At 43.7% G+C, this 25,259-nt stretch overlaps 2 protein-coding genes across 5 annotated transcripts; one reads left to right on the top strand and one right to left on the bottom strand.

Annotated features, from left to right (window-relative positions):
• Positions 1-457: 457 nt before the first annotated feature.
• LOC110522413 (protein shisa-like-1a) lies at positions 458-2,925 on the bottom strand. 2 transcript variants are annotated; one of them, XM_036977141.1, is made up of 3 exons: positions 2,228-2,924; positions 1,753-1,989; positions 458-1,254 (listed from the first exon to the last, which is right to left on the bottom strand). In XM_036977141.1, the coding sequence occupies exons 2-3, from the start codon at positions 1,959-1,961 to the stop codon at positions 984-986; spliced, it is 480 nt and encodes a 159-aa protein (XP_036833036.1). In that variant the 5' UTR covers positions 1,962-1,989; positions 2,228-2,924; the 3' UTR covers positions 458-983. The 2 variants fall into 2 exon arrangements, with proteins under 2 accessions (XP_036833036.1, XP_021456467.1); XM_021600792.2 differs by having other exon boundaries at positions 1,753-2,925.
• An 815-nt stretch (positions 2,926-3,740) lies between these two features.
• On the top strand, positions 3,741-25,014 carry man2a2 (mannosidase, alpha, class 2A, member 2). Of its 3 annotated transcripts, XM_036977122.1 has the most exons (24): positions 3,741-4,360; positions 5,653-5,740; positions 7,189-7,343; positions 8,008-8,265; positions 8,447-8,591; positions 10,297-10,468; positions 10,863-10,990; positions 12,902-13,075; positions 13,329-13,515; positions 16,882-17,059; positions 17,193-17,395; positions 17,607-17,789; positions 17,893-18,007; positions 18,209-18,279; positions 18,364-18,529; positions 18,693-18,929; positions 19,200-19,322; positions 19,456-19,704; positions 19,789-19,930; positions 20,448-20,581; positions 20,840-20,917; positions 21,223-21,417; positions 21,548-21,661; positions 22,307-25,014. In XM_036977122.1, the coding sequence occupies exons 3-24, from the start codon at positions 7,209-7,211 to the stop codon at positions 22,457-22,459; spliced, it is 3,540 nt and encodes a 1,179-aa protein (XP_036833017.1). In that variant the 5' UTR covers positions 3,741-4,360; positions 5,653-5,740; positions 7,189-7,208; the 3' UTR covers positions 22,460-25,014. The 3 variants fall into 3 exon arrangements, with proteins under 3 accessions (XP_036833017.1, XP_036833010.1, XP_036833028.1); XM_036977115.1 differs by lacking the exon at positions 5,653-5,740 and having other exon boundaries at positions 3,742-4,360; XM_036977133.1 differs by lacking the exons at positions 5,653-5,740; positions 20,840-20,917 and having other exon boundaries at positions 3,745-4,360.
• Positions 25,015-25,259: the final 245 nt, after the last annotated feature.

The raw sequence follows: 25,259 nt of genomic DNA, 5'->3' as shown, positions 1-25,259 counted from the left end.
TGGCTGTGCTGTGTAGGCCTATTGTGGCAGTTCAGGAGGTCAGGGGGGCTCAGGATTGGAATATACATTGCAGTGTGTACTGCAGCCTAGTTGTATTTACACTATCTCAGCAGCTATTATTAGAAATATAACTTTGGTATGTGCTTCTCCGAGCATGCACTTCGTAGCCTATAGATAATTTTATTGAGACCACACTAAATAGCCTATAGGCACACTTGATATTGCATGCCCATCAGAGAATCAGAGATGAGGGGCGGCATCTGGCACACATCAATATATAGCCTAATAAGCAACTTATTCTAAAACACTGAGAAATATTGACATTTCATCAATTACAAATTATATGACCCACCTGTTCACTGAAATTGAAAAAGCATGACCCTCCCCCGTTTTACTCCAGGTAATCATTCTGAAAATGTAGATTCATCCCTAAATAAAAAGATTCACCAAGTATTGATTTTATTAGAGCTGCAATGTTAACTTTTATTTAGTATGAAGCATTGTATTTCATTATGATAAGGATGACAAAAGACAGACCATAGATATCATACAGTATCATCTAATGTTCCATACATTTACCTGAAGTAGACACCCAATGCAGGGCATTAGGTATGAGCCCTCTTGCTCAGTATAGAGACAAAGTAGTTTACTGATTCACTGTATATCCTAATAAATCTGGTGCTGATGGGAATACATGTACCTATTAAAACTATACACATTGGAAATATACAAGCAAAACCATAAGATATCTTATGATCACTCATTATCCCTATATACTCTGGTGTGATCCATATGCATGAAAACACCCTGTTATGCCATAGTGTATGTATGTTATCCAGTTTTTTGTTGTTTTAAATTGATGGTCATCAAGGGATTCAAATGCTCAAATGTAGAACTTGGCATGGACATTTCTCCCCTAGGACACTCTCAGTCTTTAATGGGTCAGCCAAATTGCCTCACTGTTGTCGGTGTCCTCTGTTACCTTAGAGACAAGAGGAGTCTTGAGGGATCTTGTGCTCACCTAGGACTTGTGAGTCCCTCCCATTGCCATGGTAGCAGTAGAGCTGCTGCTGTGTCTTGTTGCTGTACGGGAAGAGGAGGCTAGAGATCCAACGGGGACACTTGACATGCCTCGTAAGAGCTGCCGTTACTGAAAGACCCCGTGCACGACAGAACCATAGGAAGTCCACAAGCATCAGGACCAGTACCAAGGACCCATAGAGCAGAACCACAGTCTGGAACAGGGACCTGTAGCTGTATTGGAATCAAAACAGAAAGCTCTCATGAAGAACTAGAGCCAAGCTTTCCAGTGGTCAATGACGATGATGCTTCCATGAAAGTCATTTTTGCAGACAGTGCCCAAAGTTTAGGATAATAATTTGATTTGATCAGTTTCCCACAAAAAATAAAATAAATAAACATCCATAACAACAATGCAAAAATAACAACACAGGAAATATCAATATGATCAAAGCTCATAAGTGTTCCAAGGCTGAAATGAGTCACAAACAGCACCATCTGTCTCTAATATATTCCTAACAGCTTGTTTAATTAATTATTGAAATGTCAGTTTTGCTTATATTTCCACAAAAGCAACAAGTATAGGGTGTGAAGTATGTTGTATCAACCAAAAAGCCTACCATACGCTCACTCAATCTAAGGACAAAACACAACATAAATGCTGGATAGAAAGTTCTGCTCTCCTAGGGTAGCCATACTAGCCTACAGGTTTAGGTGAGTATGGTTACTAACCTGTACACAGGTTCTTTGGAGTTCACTCTGGTCCCTGTCTGACTGCTGTTCATGCTATTGTGGTACTGGGAACGTGGGCAGCACTGTTTGAGCCCAAGACCCTCTCCCAGCCAGCAACAGAAGGACAGGTCAGGGGGGTCAGAGAGGCGGGGACAGTGGAACCCTGTGTGGTGACCACCCCAGTGGTCAGAGTAGGCCTCACACAGCATAGCTCCACACCCTACTTCATTAGGATTTCTGCCAATAAAAAGCAGCTTGTTAGTTGGATATAAGATATGTAAGACAATTGTTAGTTACTATTGTTAGTAATAGGTGACTTAATTAATATTACAAATTAAATCAATCACATTTTATTTGTCACACAACAGGTGTAAACTATCAGTGAAATGCTTACTTACAGGTCCTTTTCCAACAAGGCAGAGTTAAAGATAAAGATGATTTAATTAAGATAGAAGGATAAAGTGGAGAGCCTTACCTGGTTTAAGTCCACAGTATTCCCCTGCCTTTGGTTTGTGCTTCATGTGGATTATGTATGATGTAGAGCAGGAAACTTACCTAGCATTCCACAGGGAATGCTCACCTAGGGATCTGCTTGTCACATGGCAAAACCTTGCATGTCCTGTTTATCTCCCTATCTGGTCCCTTATCATCCCTACATTCTTTATCCAAACCTTCCTCCCAATCCAGTCATCATCCATCACTAGTAGATAATTAGCTGAATAGTCAGGCACTCTGCTATATTTTTATGTCATAATACTCTGCAATATAATAAAAATGAAGGATATTTTTTGTTGAACAAAATAACACATTCTCAGATGGACCAAATGTTATCAAAACATATTTCACAAAGTTCATCATAATGTAACAACTTTTCTGAGTGCGCATAAAAATCGATTTAAGATATAGATGGTTATTTAATCATTGGCTTTTGAGTACATCCCACAAAGCTTTGCAGGTCTCAATCAATTGCGCTAGGCTAAAACAAAGATGATGAATACGTTAAAATAAATGGTCAGTTCCTGTCTGCTTACAGGATCCGACACTTTTTTCAATTTCCCCCTAAAATGACATACCCAAATCTAACTGCCTGTAGCTCAGGACCTGAAGCAGGGATATGCATATTCTTGATACCATTTGAAAGGAAACACTTTGAAGGTTGTGGAAAAGTGAAATTAATGTAGGAGAATCTAACACATTCGATCTGGTAAAAGATAATACAAAGAAAAAAAACAATCTTTGAAATGCAAGAGAAAGGCCATAATGTATTATTCCAGTCCAGGCACAATTTAGATTTTGGCCACTAAATGACAGCAGTGTATATGCAAAGTTTTAGAGTGATCCAATGAACCAATGCATTTCTGTTCAAAACGTTGTATCGACTGCCAAAATGTGCCTAATTGATTTATTAATACATTTTCAAGTTCATAATTGTGCACTCTCCTCAAACAATAGCATGGTATTATTTCACTCTAAGAGGTTAAGGGGTGCTCTCCCATAGACGGGAAGCACTATTTTCATGCCACTTCGATACCATAGTGACTTTTTAGTAAGCAGGTTAGGAGTCTGAGGTTAAGGTTAGGGAAAGGGTGAGTTTGCAAAAATCACTTTGTATTGAAGTGGCGTGAAAAGTATGTCCCCTCAGAGTAGCAGGAGGAGATCTGTTGACCCTTCCTGTCCGGAAGTAATTTAACCATTCATCCTAGTCATTGTGATCTGTAGAACTGCTATTTTCTCATATCATTCTAGGATTATGCATTATATTAATAAAGTCAGATTTAAATACAAATAAGATTAAGGGTACAAAAAAGGTTAAGGGTACAAGACTGTACATATCAGTGGTGGCTGCTGAGGGGAGGACGGCTCATAATAACGTCTGAAACGGAGCGAATGGAATGGCATCAAACCATGTGTTTGATGTATTTGATACGATTCCATTGATAAGTAGTAATGATGTCCTTCGCCACCGTTTTCTTACAGTAAATAATTTCAAGATCTTTCTAGCGAATTTCTTTGATAAATTATTGTATAACTAGCAAATTAGTTTTGAAGTTGAGGGTGCAGTATTTATGAAGTTTGGCAATGAGGATTAGCATAGTTCCGCTAGCCAGCTAGTTTAGCCAAGGAAAACTCGGGAAGGATATAGCTGGGCGCACTAGGCTAATTCAGGATACTTGTTTTTGTGCCCTGACATCAGGAGCCAGAGGCGAAAAGTTTGATTAAAAGTTTCAGAGACTGAAACGAATACATCAGATAACACATATTTAAGGAGTGAGAATCGATATACAATCCCGAAATCGGCTGTAACTGTCACCAGCTAAACAAAGCTTAAAACGATGTTTGAATGACCCTGAATCCACAAAATGAATTGTGACTGAAGTCGCTTATGGACACGTCGGTAGACTCCTCCTCCTCACCTCATTGAAAGAAAAAAAAATGAGGGAGTGGGATATTTCGGTTCCTCTTTCGTCTCTGACACGCATATCCAATCTATGGCTGACGGCGAAACAGAAAACCATTCGGTAGCTATGGATAACCGTCCACGGGCATCATAACGTCAATTTTTTATGTGTCCCGTAAACAGATATTCGGGATGATTTGACTCTGACTGGTAGGTTGATTTCTTTGACACTGAGCTAGCTAGCTAGTTACTGGTAGCCAGGGTAATGCTAATGCTAGCTAAATGGTTGTATAGTCAGATAACTAACGTAACGTTAGCTAGCAAACCTTACAGTGTTTGAGCCGTGGGATTGTGCCCAGCAGCTGTCAGTCAGTCAGAGACGAGTGCAAACTCCAGTGGCAAAAGGATTGCTGAAGCAAGCTTGCTAATGCAGTAATGTAACAGCACCTGCTAGCTAGCTAACTAGCTAGCTAGCTAGCTAGCTAGCTAACAGGCGTAAATGAAACAGACAGGCTAACTAGCTAGCTAAGTTGTTATGGTAACAGAGAAATGCCTACCCATAGAAATAGAACGGACTTGGACGCTCTAACCCTGACAAGTTGACTGGTAAACTCATAGGTACACTCGCAGTGACTGCCAGGTATTGCGATGCAATAATTTCAATGGTAATTTGGAATGTTCTATCAATTGATGCTGGATTGCCATGGTGATGTAGATTGTTCATTCAAATGATGCTAGCTGATGTAGCTCTTGCAATGGAATGTATTTTTTTTTCTAATGTCAGTTGAGTTGACTCACAGCACAGATTGAAGCGTATGTACACTTAGGGTACACTCAAATTGTTTCAAATCCACCCAACCTGTCATTGTAGATCCTAGCTAATATAGCTAGCTGTCTGTCAGGCATGACTGCATGAATCATAGTTTATGCCTGTGTATGAATGGTATCCTATTTGGAACTACCTAGCTCATTTAAAAATACAATGACATTGACTATCCAATGAAAGCTTTATTTGTCACATGTGCCGAATACAACAGGACCTTACTGTGAAATGCTTACTTACACGCCCTTAACCAACAATGCTTTTTAAGTTTTAAGCAAATATAGTTTAGTAAACATTTACTAAATAAACTAAAGTAAAAATAAATAAAATAAAAGTTACACAATACAATAACGGGGATACCTGTACCGAGTCAATGTGCAGGGGTACCCCTGTTATTGGTAATTGTGTTAATTTGTAGATATAGGTAGGGGTAACGTGAGTATGCATAGATTCTCTCAGTAAAGTTAGCTAGCTAGCATCGAAAAATATATTTGTCACTGGGTATCACTAGATCTTGATAGCTAGCTAGCTATATTGATACTTATTTGCTTGAAAGATGAAGAATTATTGAGTTGCCATGTTATTGTTGCTTCACACCTCATCCCACACACAGGGAATCACCATTAACTATTCCGGAGCTTTATTTGACTTCACTGATTGCTGCTGTTTTCATTTACAGGTTCGACAAACAAGGATACATTTCCACAAACTGATATTTCTTTACCACGTCAGTTTCCATCATCTGTATTGATGAAGGGGAATCAGCAGTCACTGGCCCCATCTTTTTCTTACAAGCTCATGCATGGGAAATAATCAAATCTAGTCTTTGGAGTCTGATATCCTCATGTAGTGATTTATGCATTGCAAAATGTGGAGCTTGCAACAGTGACTTTTCCTAGCAAAGATTGCAAGCTCATTTATATTAAAGGCAGAGTACTTTACTTAGCTAATATCACTGGAGCCTGTCATTTCCATGTTAGGAGAGGTTTAGTCATCATGCACAGATGGCCCAACACATCATTTTTGAATTGGGAACCATTTAGTTGTTTTGCAGCCAGTGTAAGTGTTGGGTCTTATCACAAATCCCCATGGCAAGGCTGTCACTGACAGCCTGTTAGTTGATAGGATTATGATCATACAGGATTTGCTGTTGGAAGGAGGAACACCTGTCTTTCTTTAGCTAGCAAGCGTCCTGAAATCCAGGCCACTGGGCTCAGCATGGTTATTTTGCTTCTTGGTATACATTCTTTATCAAGATCTGTCTGTGACTCTCTTCTCCTACACACTTGCATACAGCCTTTTACTGAGTACTAAACGCAGGATTACATAGTTGTTTTGGCCATGCTTCCTTAAACTGAGATTATTACCCTCCGGCTTCAGAAAAGGACCCTAGGACATAATTTAAACATGATGCAAACGTGACCAAGGAAATGTGTCTTATTTTTTTGCCATTGTTGATATGGTTAGGCTTTGTCAAAGAGAGCATCGTAGTGACATTTGTCTCATGCTGGAGTGCTTTGAGCCAAGCGAAAAATACTATCTAAAGAGCTGGTGGTACCTGTAGCCAAGTCCTTCATTCACCCCTGTTTCTCCGCACCACTGAAGCCATGTGCTTACTGTTATGGCTATGCCCTGGCAGCCAACCAGAGCGAAGGGGGACTCTGCCAGTGCTAAAGAATTAGACACAGCCCAGGGAGTTGGACTGGACCAAAGGATTGCACACACACACACACACACACACACAGAGACACCATGCTGCGGAGACAGTAGGCTCCCTGTTTGAGCCCTCGCTGTTTAGTGCTTGTTTTTTTGTGTTTTTTTTCCCCCTCCGCAAATCTCAAAGGTTTGGATGGTTGGGAGCACAAGGGCCACTTTGAAGGAGCCCGGCTGTGGTTTGGCCGGAGCTGACAGACTGCTTGCCAGCTACTGCTGATTTAAGTACCCTATGTCCCTCACCACACCTACACCCTTACATCCACCTTCTCTGCCAACTGTTCCGCCCCTGACTGTTCTGGTTAATGGAGGTCTAAGGGAGTGCAGGCAACGTTGGGGAACTGTTGCTGACACTGGTCCTGCCGGTCACTTTCAGGCACTTTTTGCACTCCAAGGACTGCACTCCACTCTGTCCTAACTAAGGACCATTCCTGCTTATCTTGGAAGTAAAGAACTACAAGTCAAGGTATTTATTTTTTTTTTATTTTTTGCCCCTCAAAAGGCTTTTCTACAGGCTAAAGGATGAAGTTGAAGAAGCAGGTGACTGTGTGTGGAGGAGCCATATTCTGTGTGGCCGTATTCTCCTTATACCTGATGTTGGACAGAGTCCAACATGACCCTGCAAGGCGACAGAACGGCGGCGGGAACTTCCCAAGGGTAAGACATCTATAGACATGGCACCACTAGTAAGCTTGTTAGTCTCAACCCTTGTCTGCAATCAAACACCATGTTGTTGTGATACATCTGTGTGCTGTTACAAGCCAGAGGCAGTACCTTTTTCAAGTTTAATGAACACTTTTCCTTTGAATTTGAGTTACATCAAAGCTGTAATTATCAAACGTAGAATACTCTAGGGCCTAATTGGTGAGATGCACACATGTTTAAATAATTCATTTATCCATTTATTTTGTACTGTATTCTGAGAGGCATTGAGCTATTTTCATAAACACACCATGTGTAGAGATGCCCAGCCACCACAGCTGTGCTGATATTTGTGACCTGCAGACCCGCTCCAGCAACAGTGTAAATAATGAAGCCTAGATTTAATTGTTTCTGACAGGATTTTTGTCATGTTGGCCTAAACTTGTTTTTTGGCATTTGCCTCAAATAGGACCCATAAATTGTTTGCTTTTATTTATTCATTTACGTATTTGCAACAGCTTGAGTGAACAAGGACCTGGATTTTCACAACAGTGTTTCCTTTGGGGAGGGGACAGTGAAGTAGTGTATCCATCCAAATAGACTTGCTTGCCATGTTTAGCTCCTCCTGTGACGTTCATCCCCATTTTCCTCCCGGGGCCTTTTTCCTCCTGCATTCTAGAGCCAGATCTCTGTTCTGCAGAACCGCATAGAACAGCTGGAGCAGCTACTGGAGGAGAACCACCAGATCATCAGCCACATCAAGGACTCTGTCCTGGAGCTGACTGACACCGGCGCTGTGTCCCCCAGTGGACAGCTGCCTTTCCGCAGTGCCAACGGCTCCTGGGTCCTGCCCTTCGACGGACGCCCCACTTTCCTCTCTGTCAAGCCCCAGGACTGCCAGTTTGCCCAGGGCCGCCGCGGACAGACCGACCTGCAGGTGAGCTGCTCTCCAAGGACTTTCTGGGTATTGTTCTGTTGGCCATCAGTAGGCCATATGCGTATGTAATTGTTAACACACTGTCTCTTGTCTACGTGACACGTTTAAGGTGAGAGATTACCGATTTCATGTGATTTGCCTCTTCTCACCACTTTGCCAACTTCGGTCTGTTGTCTTCCAGATGCTGGACGTGTACTCCCTGCTGAAGTTTGACAATGTGGACGGGGGTGTGTGGAAGCAGGGCTTTGAGATCACCTATGAGCCCGGGGAGTGGGACAGTGAGCCTCTGCAGGTGTTTGTGGTCCCTCACTCCCACAACGACCCAGGTTAGGCATGCCTCAAAAGCAAGTTTCTTCAGAGCACACCTTAGCAAAACATTATGAAATGGATAATGAAAATTAGGGTTTCTTATTGGACAAGGTCAGGTAGTAGATCTACCTTGCTGTTTCAAAACTGCAAAGTGTGATTGAGGCCTAGTGACAGGGAAGACCTTTTATTTTTTGGGTCTTACCACAATTCAATACATTTTTCATGTTTTGCTATTACCTGCTGATGACAGGATTGACAAATGGAGTGACATAATTACATTAGAATGCCAACGTCTAGGCTATTTTTAGATTAGAATGTCTGTTACTTGGCACAAGATTTGATTTTAGCCAGAGATTGACAGTTCCATTAGATTTATTTACAGCCAGTGTGAGGCCCGCTAGCTAACTTGACAGTTATTGACTTGTTGACTGTGGTAGATCCTGCAGGTTGTCACTCAAGAACAGGAATGGCCATTCATTATGCTTCCATTTGAATTAGAATTGACTTTACTCATTACTAAGGTGTCACAGAGTAAATGTTCACAGCTAGTCTTGGGTCTGCGGAGAGCTATGAGAGACCACTGGGACTGTTGTCAGTGAATCACGCTAAAGCTGTTTTTTCTTTTGTTCTGGGATGTCCTCCAAAAGCCAGGCCAGAGCTTTTAAGGTTTAACAAGACTGCAGGTAAAGTGAAGTAGGTCTAATGGCAGGACTGGTGTAGAGTCATAACAAGACCTGCAGACAACGCAATGGTAGAAGGCCCCTTTCACGATGTAGAACTTCCATATGTGAGGCTCTTTAGAGGACTTAAGGCAGTAGTGGAAAAAACACTGTTTTTGGCACCGAACCAATGGGTTTAGTGTGTGTGTGAGTGAATCCGTCTGACATGAGTCAGGTTCCATCTGCACTCTAAGGCAAAGTAGCTTGGTCAGTCCTGGGATAAGGAGGAGTGAAACTCTTGTTGAATATTTTTGTGATCATTACAATTTGGCTAATCACATCACACAAGGTGTGTCTTCAAATTGCAAGTTTGTTGTGGAAATGAATGCAAAGTGTTCCTCAAGTGTCTGACGCTTAATATGCATGCTATTAAAGAAAGCAATTTTAAATTGTTATTACATTATTTTTGTATTTTTTTTAAACCCACTTTATATTGTAATAATCAATGCATAATGTAATAATTATTTCATACGCAAAAACTTTAAGTTATGCATTCAGCATTTACTACATTATTGGCAATTTATCACATGATCAGCATTTATTACACTTTAAATGCCAAAGTTGTTAAATTATTAGCTGTCATTACATTATCAGTCGCTACATGCATCTCATCCTTTGACAATGCATTCAAGGTGGCTCATTGTAAGTCAGTTTCTGTTCTGTTTAAATAATAAAACGGGTGTTATTTCTAATACCGCACAGCTGTTTTTTATGGTACTGTACTGCTGACCTGCTCTTACCCCTCATCTTGCCATGGCACAATCCAGAATACACTATAGGAAATGGTACAGTACAATACAGGGTCATATTTTGTAGACCCATAAATGCTTTGAAACAGGGAGGTAGCCAAAGCCTACCTCAGGAACTTTTCCAGTAAGGAACTCCCGTTTTCAGTTGAAGCGTTTTGCTTCAGTACTGCCAGTCCTACTGAACAGGACCCTGTTTCTCTTGATCTGTTTTGTTGTGCTCATCACCTCTGTGCTGCTGTCTCCCATCCCGGCAGGCTGGATAAAGACATTTGATAAGTACTACACAGACCAGACGCAGCACATCTTCAATAACATGCTGGTGAAGTTGACTGAGGACCCACGCAGGAAGTTCATCTGGTCCGAGATCTCCTATTTCGCCAAGTGGTGGGAGAGCGCTGACATGCATAAGCAGGAAGCCATGCGCAAGTAAGTGTCTCACAGTCACAGTACTAGCTCTCAGCTCTCTCAAATGGATTCTTCCTTAAAGTATTTGAGCTGTCTTTTGAGGATTGCCCACATGGGGGAAGAGTCAATAGTGCCGGTCTTGGTAGATTTGATTTCAGTTGTTTTCTGTAACTCGTCCAGCTGTGAATGTCTACCTAACTAGCAAAACAGTATATTTTCAGTATCACTTATCACAGGCTGTAAACAACCTGCCAGGCCACTTTAGCAGGGTGATCTACAGTAATTAACTAATGTACTCCACATCTGCCTTGTCATAGAGACTAGATACTCCTGACATAGCCTGCTTTCTGGTTAATGCAGTGGCTCGGAGTAAGAGTTTGCTTTTTCTCACCTCCCTACTGTGTGGATGTCTCAGGCTAATCCTAGGAGGTCAGCTGGAGATGGTGACTGGAGGCTGGGTGATGAGTGATGAGGCCAACGTTCACTACTTCGCCATGATCGACCAGCTCATAGAAGGCCATCAGTGGCTGGAGAAGAACGTGGGTAAGTGACACGTCTGCCCTTTCCGAGACACTTTTTCTTATTCATGCAAGGGGCTTTGTACCCTAAGGTTGGGAGCGGAAGCATTTGAAAGTTAAACTGATTCAAACTCTGAGTGGATAACTTTGCAATGACACCTTTTGTGCATATTGTGTGAAATCCTGTATGACTTCGGACATACAGTGCCTTGCGAAAGTATTCGGCCCCCTTGAACTTTGCGACCTTTTGCCACATTTCAGGCTTCAAACATAAAGATATAAAACTGTATTTTTTTGTGAAGAATCAACAACAAGTGGAACACAATCATGAAGTGGAACAACATTTATTGGATATTTCAAACTTTTTTAACAAATCAAAAACTGAAAAATTGGGCGTGCAAAATTATTCATCCCCCTTAAGTTAATACTTTGTAGCGCCACCTTTTGCTGCGATTACAGCTGTAAGTCGCTTGGGGTATGTCTCTATCAGTTTTGCACATCGAGAGACTGACATTTTTTCCCATTCCTCCTTGCAAAACAGCTCGAGCTCAGTGAGGTTGGATGGAGAGCATTTGTGAACAGCAGTTTTCAATTCTTTCCACAGATTCTCGATTGGATTCAGGTCTGGACTTTGACTTGGCCATTCTAACACCTGGATATGTTTATTTTTGAACCATTCCATTGTAGATTTTGCTTTATGTTTTGGATCATTGTCTTGTTGGAAGACAAATCTCCGTCCCAGTCTCAGGTCTTTTGCAGACTACATCAGGTTTTCTTCCAGAATGGTCCTGTATTTGGCTCCATCCATCTTCCCATCAATTTTAACCATCTTCCCTGTCCCTGCTGAAGAAAAGCAGGCCCAAACCATGATGCTGCCACCACCATGTTTGACAGTGGGTATGGTGTGTTCAGGGTGATGAGCTGTGTTGCTTTTACGCCAAACATAACGTTTTGCATTATTGCCAAAAAGTTCAATTTTGGTTTCATCTGCACCTTCTTCCACATGTTTGGTGTGTCTCCCAGGTGGCTTGTGGCAAACTTTAAACGACACTTTTTATGGATATCTTTAAGAATTGGCTTTCTTCTTGCCACTCTTCCATAAAGGCCAGATTTGTGCAATATACGACTGATTGTTGTCCTATGGACAGAGTCTCCCACCTCAGCTGTAGATCTCTGCAGTTCATCCAGAGTGATCATGGGCCTCTTGGCTGCATCTCTGATCAGTCTTCTCCTTGTATGAGCTGAAAGTTGAGGGACGGTCAGGTCTTGGTAGATTTGCAGTGGTCTGATACTCCTTCCATTTCAATATTATCACTTGCACAGTGCTCCTTGGGATGTTTAAAGCTTGGGAAATCTTTTTGTATCCAAATCCGGCTTTAAACTTCTTCACAACAGTATCTCGGACCTGCCTGGTGTGTTCCTTGTTCTTCATGATGCTCTCTGCGCTTTTAACGGACCTCTGAGACTATCACAGTGCAGGTGCATTTATACGGAGACTTGATTACACACAGGTGGATTGTATTTATCATCATTAGTCATTTAGGTCAACATTGGATCATTCAGAGATCCTCACTGAACTTCTGGAGAGAGTTTGCTGCACTGAAAGTAAAGGGGCTGAATAATTTTGCACGCCCAATATTTCAGTTTTTGATTTGTTAAAAAAGTTTGAAATATCCAATAAATGTCGTTCCACTTCATGATTGTGTCCCACTTGTTGTTGATTCTTCACAAAAAAATACAGTTTTATATCTTTATGTTTGAAGCCTGAAATGTGGCAAAAGGTCGCAAAGTTCAAGGGGGCCGAATACTTTCGCAAGGCATTGTAGTTCTGTCTTCTGTTCCTGTATGAGTTCCTTTAAGATGACATATCAACTGTGCACCATGCTCTGTTGTATTTTCCATGATGTTAACCCTCCTGTGCTGTGCCCTACCGTAGGTGTGACCCCCCGGTCAGGCTGGGCTGTGGACCCCTTTGGCCATAGTGCCACCATGCCCTACCTGCTGAAGAGGGCCAACCTGACCAGCATGCTCATCCAGAGGGTCCACTACTCCATAAAGAAGCACTTTGCCTCTATCCGCAGCCTGGAATTCATGTGGAGGCAGGCCTGGGGTCAGTGGCTGGCTGGTCTGCTCCCAGGAAAACCATCTCATCTATTTGCACCATAATGTGCTTTTCTCTCTGGAATGCGCTGCAACTCTGGTCTTTCAAAGTCAAATTGAGTTTGTGGGAAATGTGGCAATGGCCAATTTTATAGTTTGAACAAAGAACAGTATCTGTTCCTTGCTTGTATTTGCATTGAACCTTTTATATTCACAAACTACAAATAAGTCAACTATTTTCTTCCTTTTGTTTGTATTGCCAGACCAAAAGTCGGGTACGGACATCTTCTGCCACATGATGCCCTTCTACAGTTATGACGTGCCACACACCTGCGGGCCGGACCCCAAGATCTGCTGCCAGTTTGACTTTAAGAGGCTGCCAGGAGGCCGGGTCAACTGTCCTTGGAAGGTTCCTCCGCGGGCCGTGGTGGAGGCCAACGTGGCAGAGAGGTGAGCCAAGCAGAGAGAGCCTCCCCGGGGCCTTGTACACCACACTGCTGGGGGGGGGGGGATGTGGGTCAAGGAGCATTTCCAGGGACTGTGTGGGGGATTGGGGGTGAGGAGATGTCAGAGCTCTGCAGTAAAACAGGGGGGTGTGGGTGCAGAAATACAGGAAAGATGCAACTGGCTTTGGAGACCGTCACTGCAACTTGCTTGTCAATCACTAGTTTTGTGTAGAAAAAAGAAGCGCTTCATAAAACTCTACAAAGCACACATTCCAGAGAGAGGCTAATAGAAAATAGTTCTCTAACTGAAATCTATTGATTGCCTTTTTCCATTACAGGTCCTTTTTAAAAAAATATATAATCTATTTTCTAAGGTCATGTACAGTCATCTATTGTCCTGTAACACTGGCATTGCACTGGGATGCACTCACACATCTAAGAGATGTGATTGAATATGTAATGCATTTCAAAAGAAGACATTTCTGCACACTGCTTGCAAGCTTTCTTCTTTTCATTAAATGTATGCTTTGACGAAGGTCACTAAACAGAAACGTTGCTATTGCCAATAATGTCCATATTCTAAAGCAGATATTCCCAAACCGTCGGGGGTACGCCAAATAAAAATGTGATTCACATTTAAAATAATAAATACTTATTATTATTCTTCTTCTTCTTATTATTATTATTTTTCTCTCATTTTCAAACAGTCCATTTATATTTTCCAGCGGGGCTATACATTTCGGTGATGTTTCTCTCGCCTGAGTAGCCTCGTGTTACTGCCACAAATACAATTAAACCATCTAGTGTTCAGTGAAATAACAACACAATGTCAAATACAGGTAGCCTCGTCAAATAATTAACATCCAATCACATTAACCTTTAATTCCACTTAACGGTCCGTATGTAGCCAAACGTAGCTGCTACTCATTTCGTTGTAAGGCCTGCGTCCATAGAGACACATACCAGCTCCACTGGTAGTACTGCTACTACCAGCAGTACTACACCTGCACCTATATATGACACAAGTTGTTCTGCTTTCACAAGCACATTCAATGCTAGCATCAGTAATTGTACATTTATTGTTAGCCCAGCTAGCATGGACACTGACAGTTGTGAATCTGATGCAGCCGAAGAGCTACCGTCGTCCCCTAACCCGGGAAAGCACCAAACAACAGACAGGGATGTTGGACCATCGAAGAGGTGCAAATATGATGAGAACTACATTGAGTTGGGTTTCACTTATATTGGAAGTAGTGCCTTACCTCAGCCACTGTGTGTTATATGTGCAAAAGTACTATCTCACAACTCGATGAAACCTTCATGGTTGCGTAGACATTTAGAAACAAAACATACCAATTTGAAAAATAAACCACAGTTTTTTGAGCAAGAATTAAGACGACTTGAGTAGTAAGACATGTATAAAAGCAGCAGATACCATAAATAAGAAGGGGCTAGAAGCGTCTTATATGGTGAGCTACAGAGTGGCTAGGAGAGGCAAGCCCCATACTATTGTGGAGGATTCTCCCTGCTGCCGCGGATATGGCTGGGACAATGCGGGGAGGAAAGGCCATTTAAAAACTATACAGACAATGTCTTCCTCAAACAACACTTTCACAGCACATCAGTGACCATGGCAGGGGATGTTCTGAAACAATTACTGCTTCGCACACAAGCCAGTGAATTCTATGCGTTACAGTTGGATGAGCCAACAGACATGACGGGCCTGGCACAGCTCCTGGTATATGTCCATTATGTTTATGGGGGGGTCAATTAAGGAAGACATCCTCTTCTGGAAACCAGGACAACAGGAGAGGATATTTTTAAAGTACTGGACAGCTTTGTGACATCAAATGGACTTTGGTGGTCAAGATGTGTTGGTATCTGTACTGATGGTGCAAAAGCCATGACAGGGAGACATAGTGGAGTGGTAACGCGCGTGCAAGCAGTTGCTCTCGATGCCACTTGGGTACACTGCAGCATCCACCGAGAGGCTCTTGCTGCCAAGGGAATGCCTGACAGCTTGAAATACCTTTTACAATGAAAAGGGTTAACTTTGTTAAAGCAAGGCCCCTGAACTCTTGTGTGTTTTCTGCATTATGCAGTGACCATGTAACGCTTTTACAACATACAGAAGAGCGCTGGTTATCAAAGGGCAAAGTATTGACACGTTTTTAAAATTGAGAGACAAGCTTAGTGTGTTATTTACTGACCGTAAATTTCACTTGTCTGACCGCTTGCATGATGATGAGTTTCTCACACGACTAGCCTATGTGGGTGATGTTTTTTTCTCAAATTAATAATTTGAATCTAGGATTACAGGGACTCTATGCAACGATATTCAATGTGCGGGACAAAATTGAGGCTATGATTAAGAAGTTGAAGCTCTACGCTACTCTGTCTGCATTAACAAGGACAACACACAGGTCTTTCCATCATTGCATGATTATTTTTTTGTGTGCAAATTAACTCAAGTTTAAGGACAATGTCAAATGTGATATAGCGAAGCACCTGAGTGAGCTGGGTGTGCAATTCCCCAGATACTTTTCTGAAATGGATGACACAAACAACTGGATTCGTTATCCCTTTCATGCCCTGCCTCCAGTCCACTTACCAATATCTGAACAAGAGAGCCTCATCGAAATTGCAACAAGTGGTTTTGTGAAAATTGAATTTAATCAGAAACCACTGCCAGATTTCTGGATAGGGCTGTGCTCAGAGTATCCTGCCTTGGCAAATCGCACTGTTAAGACACTGATGCCCTTGCAACCACGTACCTATGTGAGAGTGGCTTCTCGGCCCTCACTAGCGTGAAAACGAAATACAGGCACAGACTGTGTGTAGAAAATGATTTAAGACTGAGACTCTCCAATACAACCCAACATTGCAGAGTTATGTGCATCCTTTCAAGCACGTCCTTCTCATTAATCTGTGGTGAGTTATTCACAATTTTTGATGAACAAATAAGATTTTATATGTAAGATGGCTAAATAAAGAGCAAAATGATTGATTATTAGTATATTATTATTTGTGCCCTGGTCCTATAAGAGTTCTTTGTCACTTCCCACTTGCCGGGTTGAGACAAACACACTCATTCTTATGTTTAATAAATGTATTGTATAGTGTGTGTTTGTGGCAGACTTACAATGATGGCAAAATACAACATTTGAGAGTGAGCTGACCCTGGTGCTAGAGGGGGTACGCAGCTGGAGGTTGAATGTTTTAATAAGGGGTACGGGACTGTAAAAGTTTGGGAACCACTGTTCTAAAGCAAGCACTGTTCAGGAATTTATTGTTTTGAATCCTGTAATACTGGCATCCACAAGCCACAATTGTGATGTTAATCTGTGTGTAACCTCTCTCTCCACCCTAGGGCCCACCTGCTCTTGGACCAGTACCGAAAGAAGTCCAAGCTTTTCCGCAGTAAGGTGGTTCTGGTTCCACTGGGAGATGACTTTCGTTACGACAAGGCCCTGGAGTGGGACCAGCAGTATCTCAACTACCAGAGACTCTTTGACTACATGAACTCTCACCCCGAGATGCACGTGCAGGTCAGAGACCAAGCTCACAATTCTCTGGTTCTTCTGGGGAGAGGTCTGTTAGTTATTGAACATTCGTTTTTGATTGATGTTTAGGGAGGACATTTTTAGATTCAATCTCACCTGTGTTCCTGTATGTCTCCAGGCCCAGTTTGGGACCCTGACCGAATACTTCACTGCGGTTTACAAGGCCAACAATGTGCCCCAGGGTGCCAGACCCCCAGACTACCCGGTGCTGAGTGGGGACTTCTTTGCGTACGCAGACCGCGAGGACCACTACTGGAGCGGCTACTACACCTCCCGGCCCTTCTACAAGAGCATGGACCGCGTGCTGGAGTCCCATCTCCGGTAAGGCCAGGTGGAATCAGACAGACATGGCTTCAATACACCTGTGAAACAGCAGGTTGGCATCTGAGCCTTACTCTCAGTCGTTAATTCAACAATGTTAACCACGTGTGTAGTTTTCAAAAGATAAATAATTGGAAGATGGAAACCTGTCATGCACACTGTCAACGGTTCACTTGTCTTTGTTAAACTATTCCTGTGTGGTGTTCCCAAGGGGGGCAGAGATCCTGTTCAGTCTTGCCGTGGCTCATGCTCGCCACACAGGCATGGAGGGCCGCTACCCCACTTCAGACTACACCCTGCTGACGGACGCAAGGCGTACCGTCGCCCTCTTCCAGCATCACGATGCCATCACAGGCACCGCCAAGGAGAACGTGGTCATTGACTACGGCAACAGGTCAGTGGCTAAGAGAGACGCAGAATAGAGATGTGAGACACTCATGTCTCAAACTTCAAGAATATTAGGATAATGTGTCCTTGGTCCTTTGTCTCTCCTGTAGGTTACTGCACTCCCTGCAGGGCCTGAAGAGAGTGATCATTAACGCAGCCCACTTCCTAGTGATGAAGAACAAGGATGTGTATCGCTTCTACCAGACAGAACCCTTCCTAGAGACGGTGAGGGAGAAGGACTGGGAGCGTCAACCTGTTCATGACATGGAGCTCTCTAACAATGCATTAGTGTTACAATAGCTTATATAAGTCTATCTTCTCTTTTCTGTCACTTTCCAATGGGAGTTGTGATCTACTACTCAGTGCTTCTCTAGTGTAAGCAATCAGTGCAACTGACAATCGCATACTCATATCCTTATCCTATAGGATGACAGACGTGCCACCCAAGACTCCCTGCCCCAGCGCACTCTTATTGAACTGGACCAGTCAGGACCCAGGTAACCCCCCCCCTCCACTCTGCCCCACTACAGTCTCTCATGGGTCCGGTGTTTGTGACTGATATCCCCCTGTCTCTCCGTCAGGTACCTGGTGCTATTCAACCCGGTGGAGCAGGATAGGCTGTGTGTGGTTACAGTGTTGGTGAACTCTGCCAGGGTCAGGGTGCTCACAGAGGACGGACAGACCCTCCCTGTGCAGCTCAGTGCCCAGTGGAGCTCTGCTAGCCAGATGAGCGCAGAGGTCTTCCAGGTGTGTGTGGTTGCTGGTTTAATTTGTGGTGCTCTCAGTGGCTACTTAATGGGCATTGCTTGGTACTTCATTTGACAGATGCATTGATTATATTAGGTGTAGCATGAGTGCCCCGGTCTGTCTGCCGTGTGTGTGTTTTAACTGTGTTCTGTCCTGTCTACAGGCCTCCTTCATGGTGCGTCTGCCTGCCCTGGGCCTGGCTGTGTTCCACCTGTATGACTCTGCCGACACCCCCATGACGCTGCGCTCTGAGACCCTGCTGAGGCTGTCTGGTCGGGGGCAGACTGCCCACGCTGTGGATCCCCTCCCCCTCCGCTCCCAGACGGCAGACCCACAACCCTTCTACACCTCCACCCAGTCCCTCACACTGGGCTTCTCAGGAACCACAGGCCTGCTGGAGGTGCGTGGAGGGGTAGAGGGCTGGCTGCAGCCAAGATAGTAGCCTATGTAATGCAGTACTTTTGGCCAAAGGCCTGGACTCTCATTTGGGGATGCAGCCACTGACTGTGCTTTGTCTCTAACAGATTTGGAATTCAGCCTAAAAGTTGACTAAAATGATAAAATTCGTCCAAGGCCCTTTTCTCATTTGATGAATTCCAAATAGGCAGCACAGAATCAGTTGGTTGAAGTGTAATGTATAATATGGTCTCTCCTTCTGTCTCTCGAGCAGAGTATCCGTCGTAAAGATGACCCTCAGGAGTTGAAGGTTCAGATCCAGTTTGTGACATATGGTACTCGGTCCTCCAAGGATAAGAGCGGGGCTTACCTCTTCCTGCCTGACGGAAAGGCTAAGGTGAGCAAGCTTTAAAACCCTCCTACCTCTACTAGAGATACAGTACGTTACATGTTGACCATTTTAGGATCAGTAACCTGCCTCAATCCTAACCTTAACCATTAGAGAAACACACTGTCTCTCCATCTTTCAGCCCTACAGTCAGAAGGAGCCTCCGGTGGTGCGTGTGGTGGAGGGACCTCTTTTCTCTGAGGTAGTGGCTTTCTACCAGCACTTCCAACAGACCATCCGCATACACAATGTGCCAGGTGTGGACGGTCTGTCCCTGGATGTCACCACCATGGTGGACATCAGAGAACAGTCTAACAAGGAGCTGGCCATGCGGCTGGTCACTGACATCCAGAATGACGACACCTTCTACACAGACCTCAACGGATTCCAGGTCAGACCACAACACACACTTTACACTACAGAATGTCTGATCTTTGGCTTCAACATGTACCTCGATACTGTAATGTTTCCACAGATGCAGCCCCGACGCCGCTTCCTGAAGCTCCCCCTGCAGGCCAACTTCTACCCAATCGCCAGCCAGGCCTACATTCAGGACAGCCAGCACCGCCTCACCCTGCACTCTGCCCAGGCCCTGGGTGCCACCAGCCTAGAGAGCGGTAGGGAAGGACTGCAGTTGCTACATCAATTTTGGGATTTATGAAGTAATGATATGTACCCATTGACTCTTTAAGAATATCACTTATAAATGCCTCATGTGCTTAGTTGAACTGTCGAACCCAAAATATAAGCTTGTCTTAAGCCAATTTTTGTAAACTAAGTAAATGTAACAAATACTATATAGCCTCAAAACATGATTAAAACTATAATTTTGATATCATGGTTTGGCCAGTCCTTGCATCTTTAGCTCTGTCTATGAATTTGGTTATATTACTCCAGCCCATACCTCAGCTTTTTACCACAACAGAGGCAGGGAAAATGCAATTGACCATCCATAGGCAACCCAATTTGAAGAAGACAATGCTATGATCTTTGTCTGAACGCTCCCAACCCATAGGAATCCCCACCCAGTTAGAATGGTGGAAGTCCTCAATGGGAATGTCAATCACACATCGCATTCTATCCAGGATCTATGATAGAGCTCTATGTGCATGTCTCTGCTTTTCTCTACTTCAGGCCAGTTGGAGGTGATTCTGGACCGGCGGCTGATGCAAGATGATAACCGCGGCCTGGGCCAGGGACTGAAGGACAACAAGAAGACTGCCAACCGCTTCCGCCTCCTACTGGAGAGTAGGTCCACTGGCAACAAGGTCAGTCAGTCTAGAGTCCTCAGATGGAAGTTACTGGAACTTCCTGCATCTTGTTTATAGGTGTCATATCCAAGCAAATGAAGCCAATATAGTCTGAGTGGAAACAGTGGGTAAGTCAGGAATTCTGTTTATCAGCAGTTGTTGAAAATGTCTCATCTCTCATGCTGCGATTGTTAACCACTGTACCTCCATTCTTTTGTCACCCCCTTTCATTTATTTTTGTTATCTTTGTCTGTCTGCTCTTCCATTGCACTCCAGCATGCTGGCTTCTTTGCCAAACTCTCCTCCATGTTTCACTCGCTCATCACAATCACTCTGAGAGGCGGTGCTCAAGAGGTAATGTTGCCACGGCAACAGTGAGGTTGCTTGCTACCCAGCTGTAGCTGGCTGGTAGTCTGTCTGTGTAATCTGTGCTATAGCTGTAGTTCTTAACTTTAGTTTAACCTGTGTTTTAGCTGCCCTCTACCCTGTAGCTCAAAGGTCTGCCATAGCAGCATCCTGGAATTGGATATGCGCTTAAAATTCAAATGAATATGCAGCTTCCCTACTGTGTTGAGTGCTGAAGCTAAGCACGGTGGGATGGGGTTAGTTGTCAGATATGACCTGTGTTGTCTGTTGTGATGTGTTTCTCTGCCTCTCAGGTGGTGGACAGTGGACCAACCAGCTTCCCCTCCCTGCTCAGTCACTTGACCTCGGCCATCCTCAACCACGAGGTGATTGCGCTGCCCGTGCTGCCCAAGAAGCGTGGCATCCCTCCCCTGCACACCTTCGCCCCCTTCACGGGGGCTCTGCCCTGCGACTTCCACGTGATCAACCTGCGCAGCATCCAGCACCAGGTAACTAGAAGTGAAGTCATTCTCTTGTTTGTGGAGCGTCAATATACTGGAAGATATAATACATGTAGGGTTCTGTGTGTTTACCATTGATGCTGATATGTTTCTGCTTTGCTGTTTGTGTGACGTGTAGCAGGACACCCACTCCCCGTCTCCCTACACGGCCCTCATCCTGCATAGGAAGGGTCTGGACTGTGGTCTGGAGACCCCCAACCCCGGCTTCAACTGTACCACTACCGAGGGACAGGTCAGTGGTCCTCAACCACACACACGGCTTACCACAGACACAACTGGATAGTACTGTAGGTTAAACACATGGCTTACCACAGACACAACTGGATAGTACTGTAGGTTACACACATGGCTTACCACAGACACAACTGGATAGTACTGTAGGTTACACATATGGCTCACCACAGACACAACTGGATAGTACTGTAGGTTACACATATGGCTCACCACAGACACAACTGGATAGTACTGTAGGTTACACATATGGCTCACCACAGACACAACTGGATAGTACTGTAGGTTAAACACATGGCTCACCACAGACACAACTGGATAGTACTGTAGGTTACACACATGGCTCACCACAGACACAACTGGATAGTACTGTAGGTTACACACATGGCTTACCACAGACACAACTGGATAGTACTGTAGGTTACACACATGGCTTACCACAGACACAACTGGATAGTACTGTAGGTTACACACATGGCTCACCACAGACACAACTGGATAGTACTGTAGGTTGCACACGCATGCAGTTGGAGTCATTATGGTAGTCTGGAAAGATTATTCTGTCAAACACACTCTCTACCCCTCTTTCACAAACTGTATTTGTCTGTCTCTCTCTACATCTCTCTCCTTGTGGCTATCCCTCCAGCTGGGTTTGTCGTCTCTGTTCCGTAACCTGGACCTCCAGCTGCTCCAGCCTGTGTCGCTGTCCCTGATGTACTCCAGCCCCCCTATGGCCAACGACTCCTCCGTCAGCCTGGAGCCCATGGAGATCTCAGCCTTCAGGCTCAAACTGCGCTAGCCAAGCCCAGATACACACCTCCACACCAGTCCAGGCCCAGACCAGACCCACCCAGACCAGTTTTGGTCCCACCTGGTCCTGCTCTGTTCAGTTTTATTCTATAGGAAAACTGCATCCCAGTGCACAGAGGGGTGGCCACACGGGTGCTTCCTGGTCCAACCTGTGTATACACTACGCACCACACACACCACACACCACACACCACACGCACTACACACTCTGAACTGTAAATTCAGCCCGTAAGAGCAGGTAGCCTTCATGACTACACTCTATCTGCAGGGGGCAGAAGATGGCTGTCACAGACAGACAATCTCAGAACCAGAAACCTTTTGTGCTTGTGATAATACAGGTGCTGTCTTTATCACAGAACAGATACTGGCGGTCTTCTGCCTTTGCATTGCAGTAGTGATGTCAAGTAACACAAACATACTTTGTTTTCAGTTTTTAAGATCACTTCATTTGATTATTTTTTTGTATCCCATCCTGGACTAACTACTGAATGTAAATATCACAAGGATAAGGACCTGGAAATAACGTGGCGACGAGTGCAATTTCTAAAGCTTTATTTGGTGTGGACAGTTTAAAAAATCTATATATAATCCTGATGGAGCCTACCTGCGGCGGACTAGAGAACTGTTCATTCCATTAGGTGCTCATCACTGCTCATTGTTTTCTATTGACTGCATTAACCGACTGACTGCAGCTGTGTACTCGCAGTGTGAATGTGTGCTCTCACTCTCGCTCTCTCTCTCTCAGTAGCTATGGCTCTGTAAGATACTGTATGTCAGGTAGTCAGTCACTCTGTAGTCACTACCAGACTGGTGACTAGATCACACACACTACGGACATCCCAATCCTCACACTGCTTTTTTGCCAGTCATCATTATCGAATGAACTGGACGGCTTGCTATCCTTTCAACCCCCCCTGCTTTCAACCCCCCCTGTAGATGGTCTGTGGACAAAGCTGTCATTTCCTGATGAGTTGGCTGGCAGTGGAGGACCCGGAATGGAATTTAAATTATGTTTGTATTTAAATTCTCCTTAAGCTATTCTTGTTGTGTACTCTCCTGTATGCAGTGGAAGATACAACTATGATGACTATACCTCGTATTTAACATATGACACATGGTTATGTTGCTGTGGAAAACTTCTGTGAAGATGCAGTATGTCGGAGGAGTAGTGAGTGTGTAGTGAGACCCAGAGTGCAGTATCGGGGACAAGGTTTCGGTTCATACTACTGGACTGCTAATCGTCATATTAGTGAGTCTGTGTAGTGATGATGGAGCATCGGCGTACTTCCTTATCTCCTTGTTTCAAAGCCAGGCAGGGAGGACTGTGGTTCAACCTTCACTACCTAATTATGTGGAGACATTAACAGGGGTCCTCCAGGGCTGACTTAAACAACCAGTGTACTTTTGCATATGTGGTCTTTTTTATTTATTTATCAGCTTTCATCATAAAACATCTCTATAGCCTTGACGCTGGTTGGGTGAAGGTACTCTATGATCCGTATGTCTTTGGTGGTGAAGGTAAATCATCAGTAATGGCAGATGCACTATGTTGATATCGGGCCACTCTCTCTGCCATATCTCACTATATGTTTCTCCTCTACCTTCTTCCCTGCATCTTCTACCATCCTAGTATCAGTGGAGGCTGGTGGGAGGATCTATTTGGTATGGCTGAAATGGAACGGAGTCAAACATGTCATTTCCATATGTTTGATACGTCCCTTTTTTCAATTCCATTCCAGCCATAACAATGTCCTCCTATAGCTCCTCCCACCAACCTCCACTGCCTAGTGTCCAATGCTACTTTTCCTCTGGGCTTTTTATATTTCTCCACCTTGCTGTCCTCTGTTACACCTCCCTCACTACATCCCTGATGTTTTACACTCCTTCCTCAGAACACACTTCCCTATGGTCCAACATCTCACTCCACAATGCTCAGGCAATAGCCTGGTCTTATACAGTATGTGCTGTAGCCAATTCCTCTATTGATATGACAACAAAAGAACAGAGTGGTGGTTGAAGTACCAACACACTGGACCACCAGATTACCAATGTACCTGCATCACTTTTCAGGTTGCATTGTGCCTCTGATTATATGTTCTACCATGACATGACACTACCACTGTACCTAGTACAGCACTTTCCCCTGTCCCTTTCTCCTCCTCTATTTCCTACTGTCTGTGTCTGAGTCACTCTGTAGACTTGTCTTTTGTATGTGATTTGTTGTAGCACTTTTTTTTGTTTAAGATGGAATTTATGAAGGAATAATTTTATGTTTTCCTCAGTTTTTGTTTCTTCCTGGATGTGTGTTTCAAAAAAGATGCATAGAAATCAATTGCAGAAAAGGTGGAGACACAATAAAGATCAAATATGATACTTGGTATGCGTTTTGCCACTGCTTATTTTCCTCTTATAACCAACTCTATGTTAACACCTTTTATTAAAGGCCCAATGCAGCTGTTTTTATATCAATATCAAATAATTGATGGGTAACAATTTAAGTACCATACTGTAATAGGTTTCCATTTAAAATGGGCAAAAATAGGTTTTTACCTATTTATTTTACTAGGACTGTATCGGAGTGGTCTGAGCGGGGAGAGGGAAAACTGAAAATTGCTTTTATAGAGCAGTGAGGAGAAAGAAGTCTCAGGGTGTTCAGGGTTCACTCAAACATTGTTTTAAGCTTTGCTTTACTGTTGAAGTTACAGCTGATTCCGGGTTTGACCCGGAAGTCCTTAAATATGTCTGATTTATTCATTTCAGTCTCAATTGTTTCATCAAACTTTTCGCCG

This window comes from Oncorhynchus mykiss, chromosome 1, assembly GCF_013265735.2.
Source record: "Oncorhynchus mykiss isolate Arlee chromosome 1, USDA_OmykA_1.1, whole genome shotgun sequence".
Lineage (NCBI taxonomy): Eukaryota > Metazoa > Chordata > Actinopteri > Salmoniformes > Salmonidae > Oncorhynchus > Oncorhynchus mykiss.
The sequence above is the reverse complement of the archived record's forward strand: the minus strand, read 5'-3'. Positions and strand labels throughout refer to the sequence as shown.

Bases quoted from the DNA above. Each gene is read 5' to 3' on its own strand.
- LOC110522413 (XM_021600792.2), bottom strand. From the start codon at position 1,961: ATGCTGTGTGAGGCCTACTCTGACCACTGGGGTGGTCACCACACAGGG. The intron at 1,255-1,752 runs GTTAGTAACCAT...ATTCCAATACAG, and splicing joins TCCAAAGAACCTGTGTACAG to CTACAGGTCCCTGTTCCAGA.
- man2a2 (XM_036977122.1), top strand. From the start codon at position 7,209: ATGAAGTTGAAGAAGCAGGTGACTGTGTGTGGAGGAGCCATATTCTGT. The intron at 17,060-17,192 runs GTCAGAGACCAA...GTATGTCTCCAG, and splicing joins ACCCCGAGATGCACGTGCAG to GCCCAGTTTGGGACCCTGAC. The intron at 18,008-18,208 runs GTGAGGGAGAAG...CTTATCCTATAG, and splicing joins CAGAACCCTTCCTAGAGACG to GATGACAGACGTGCCACCCA.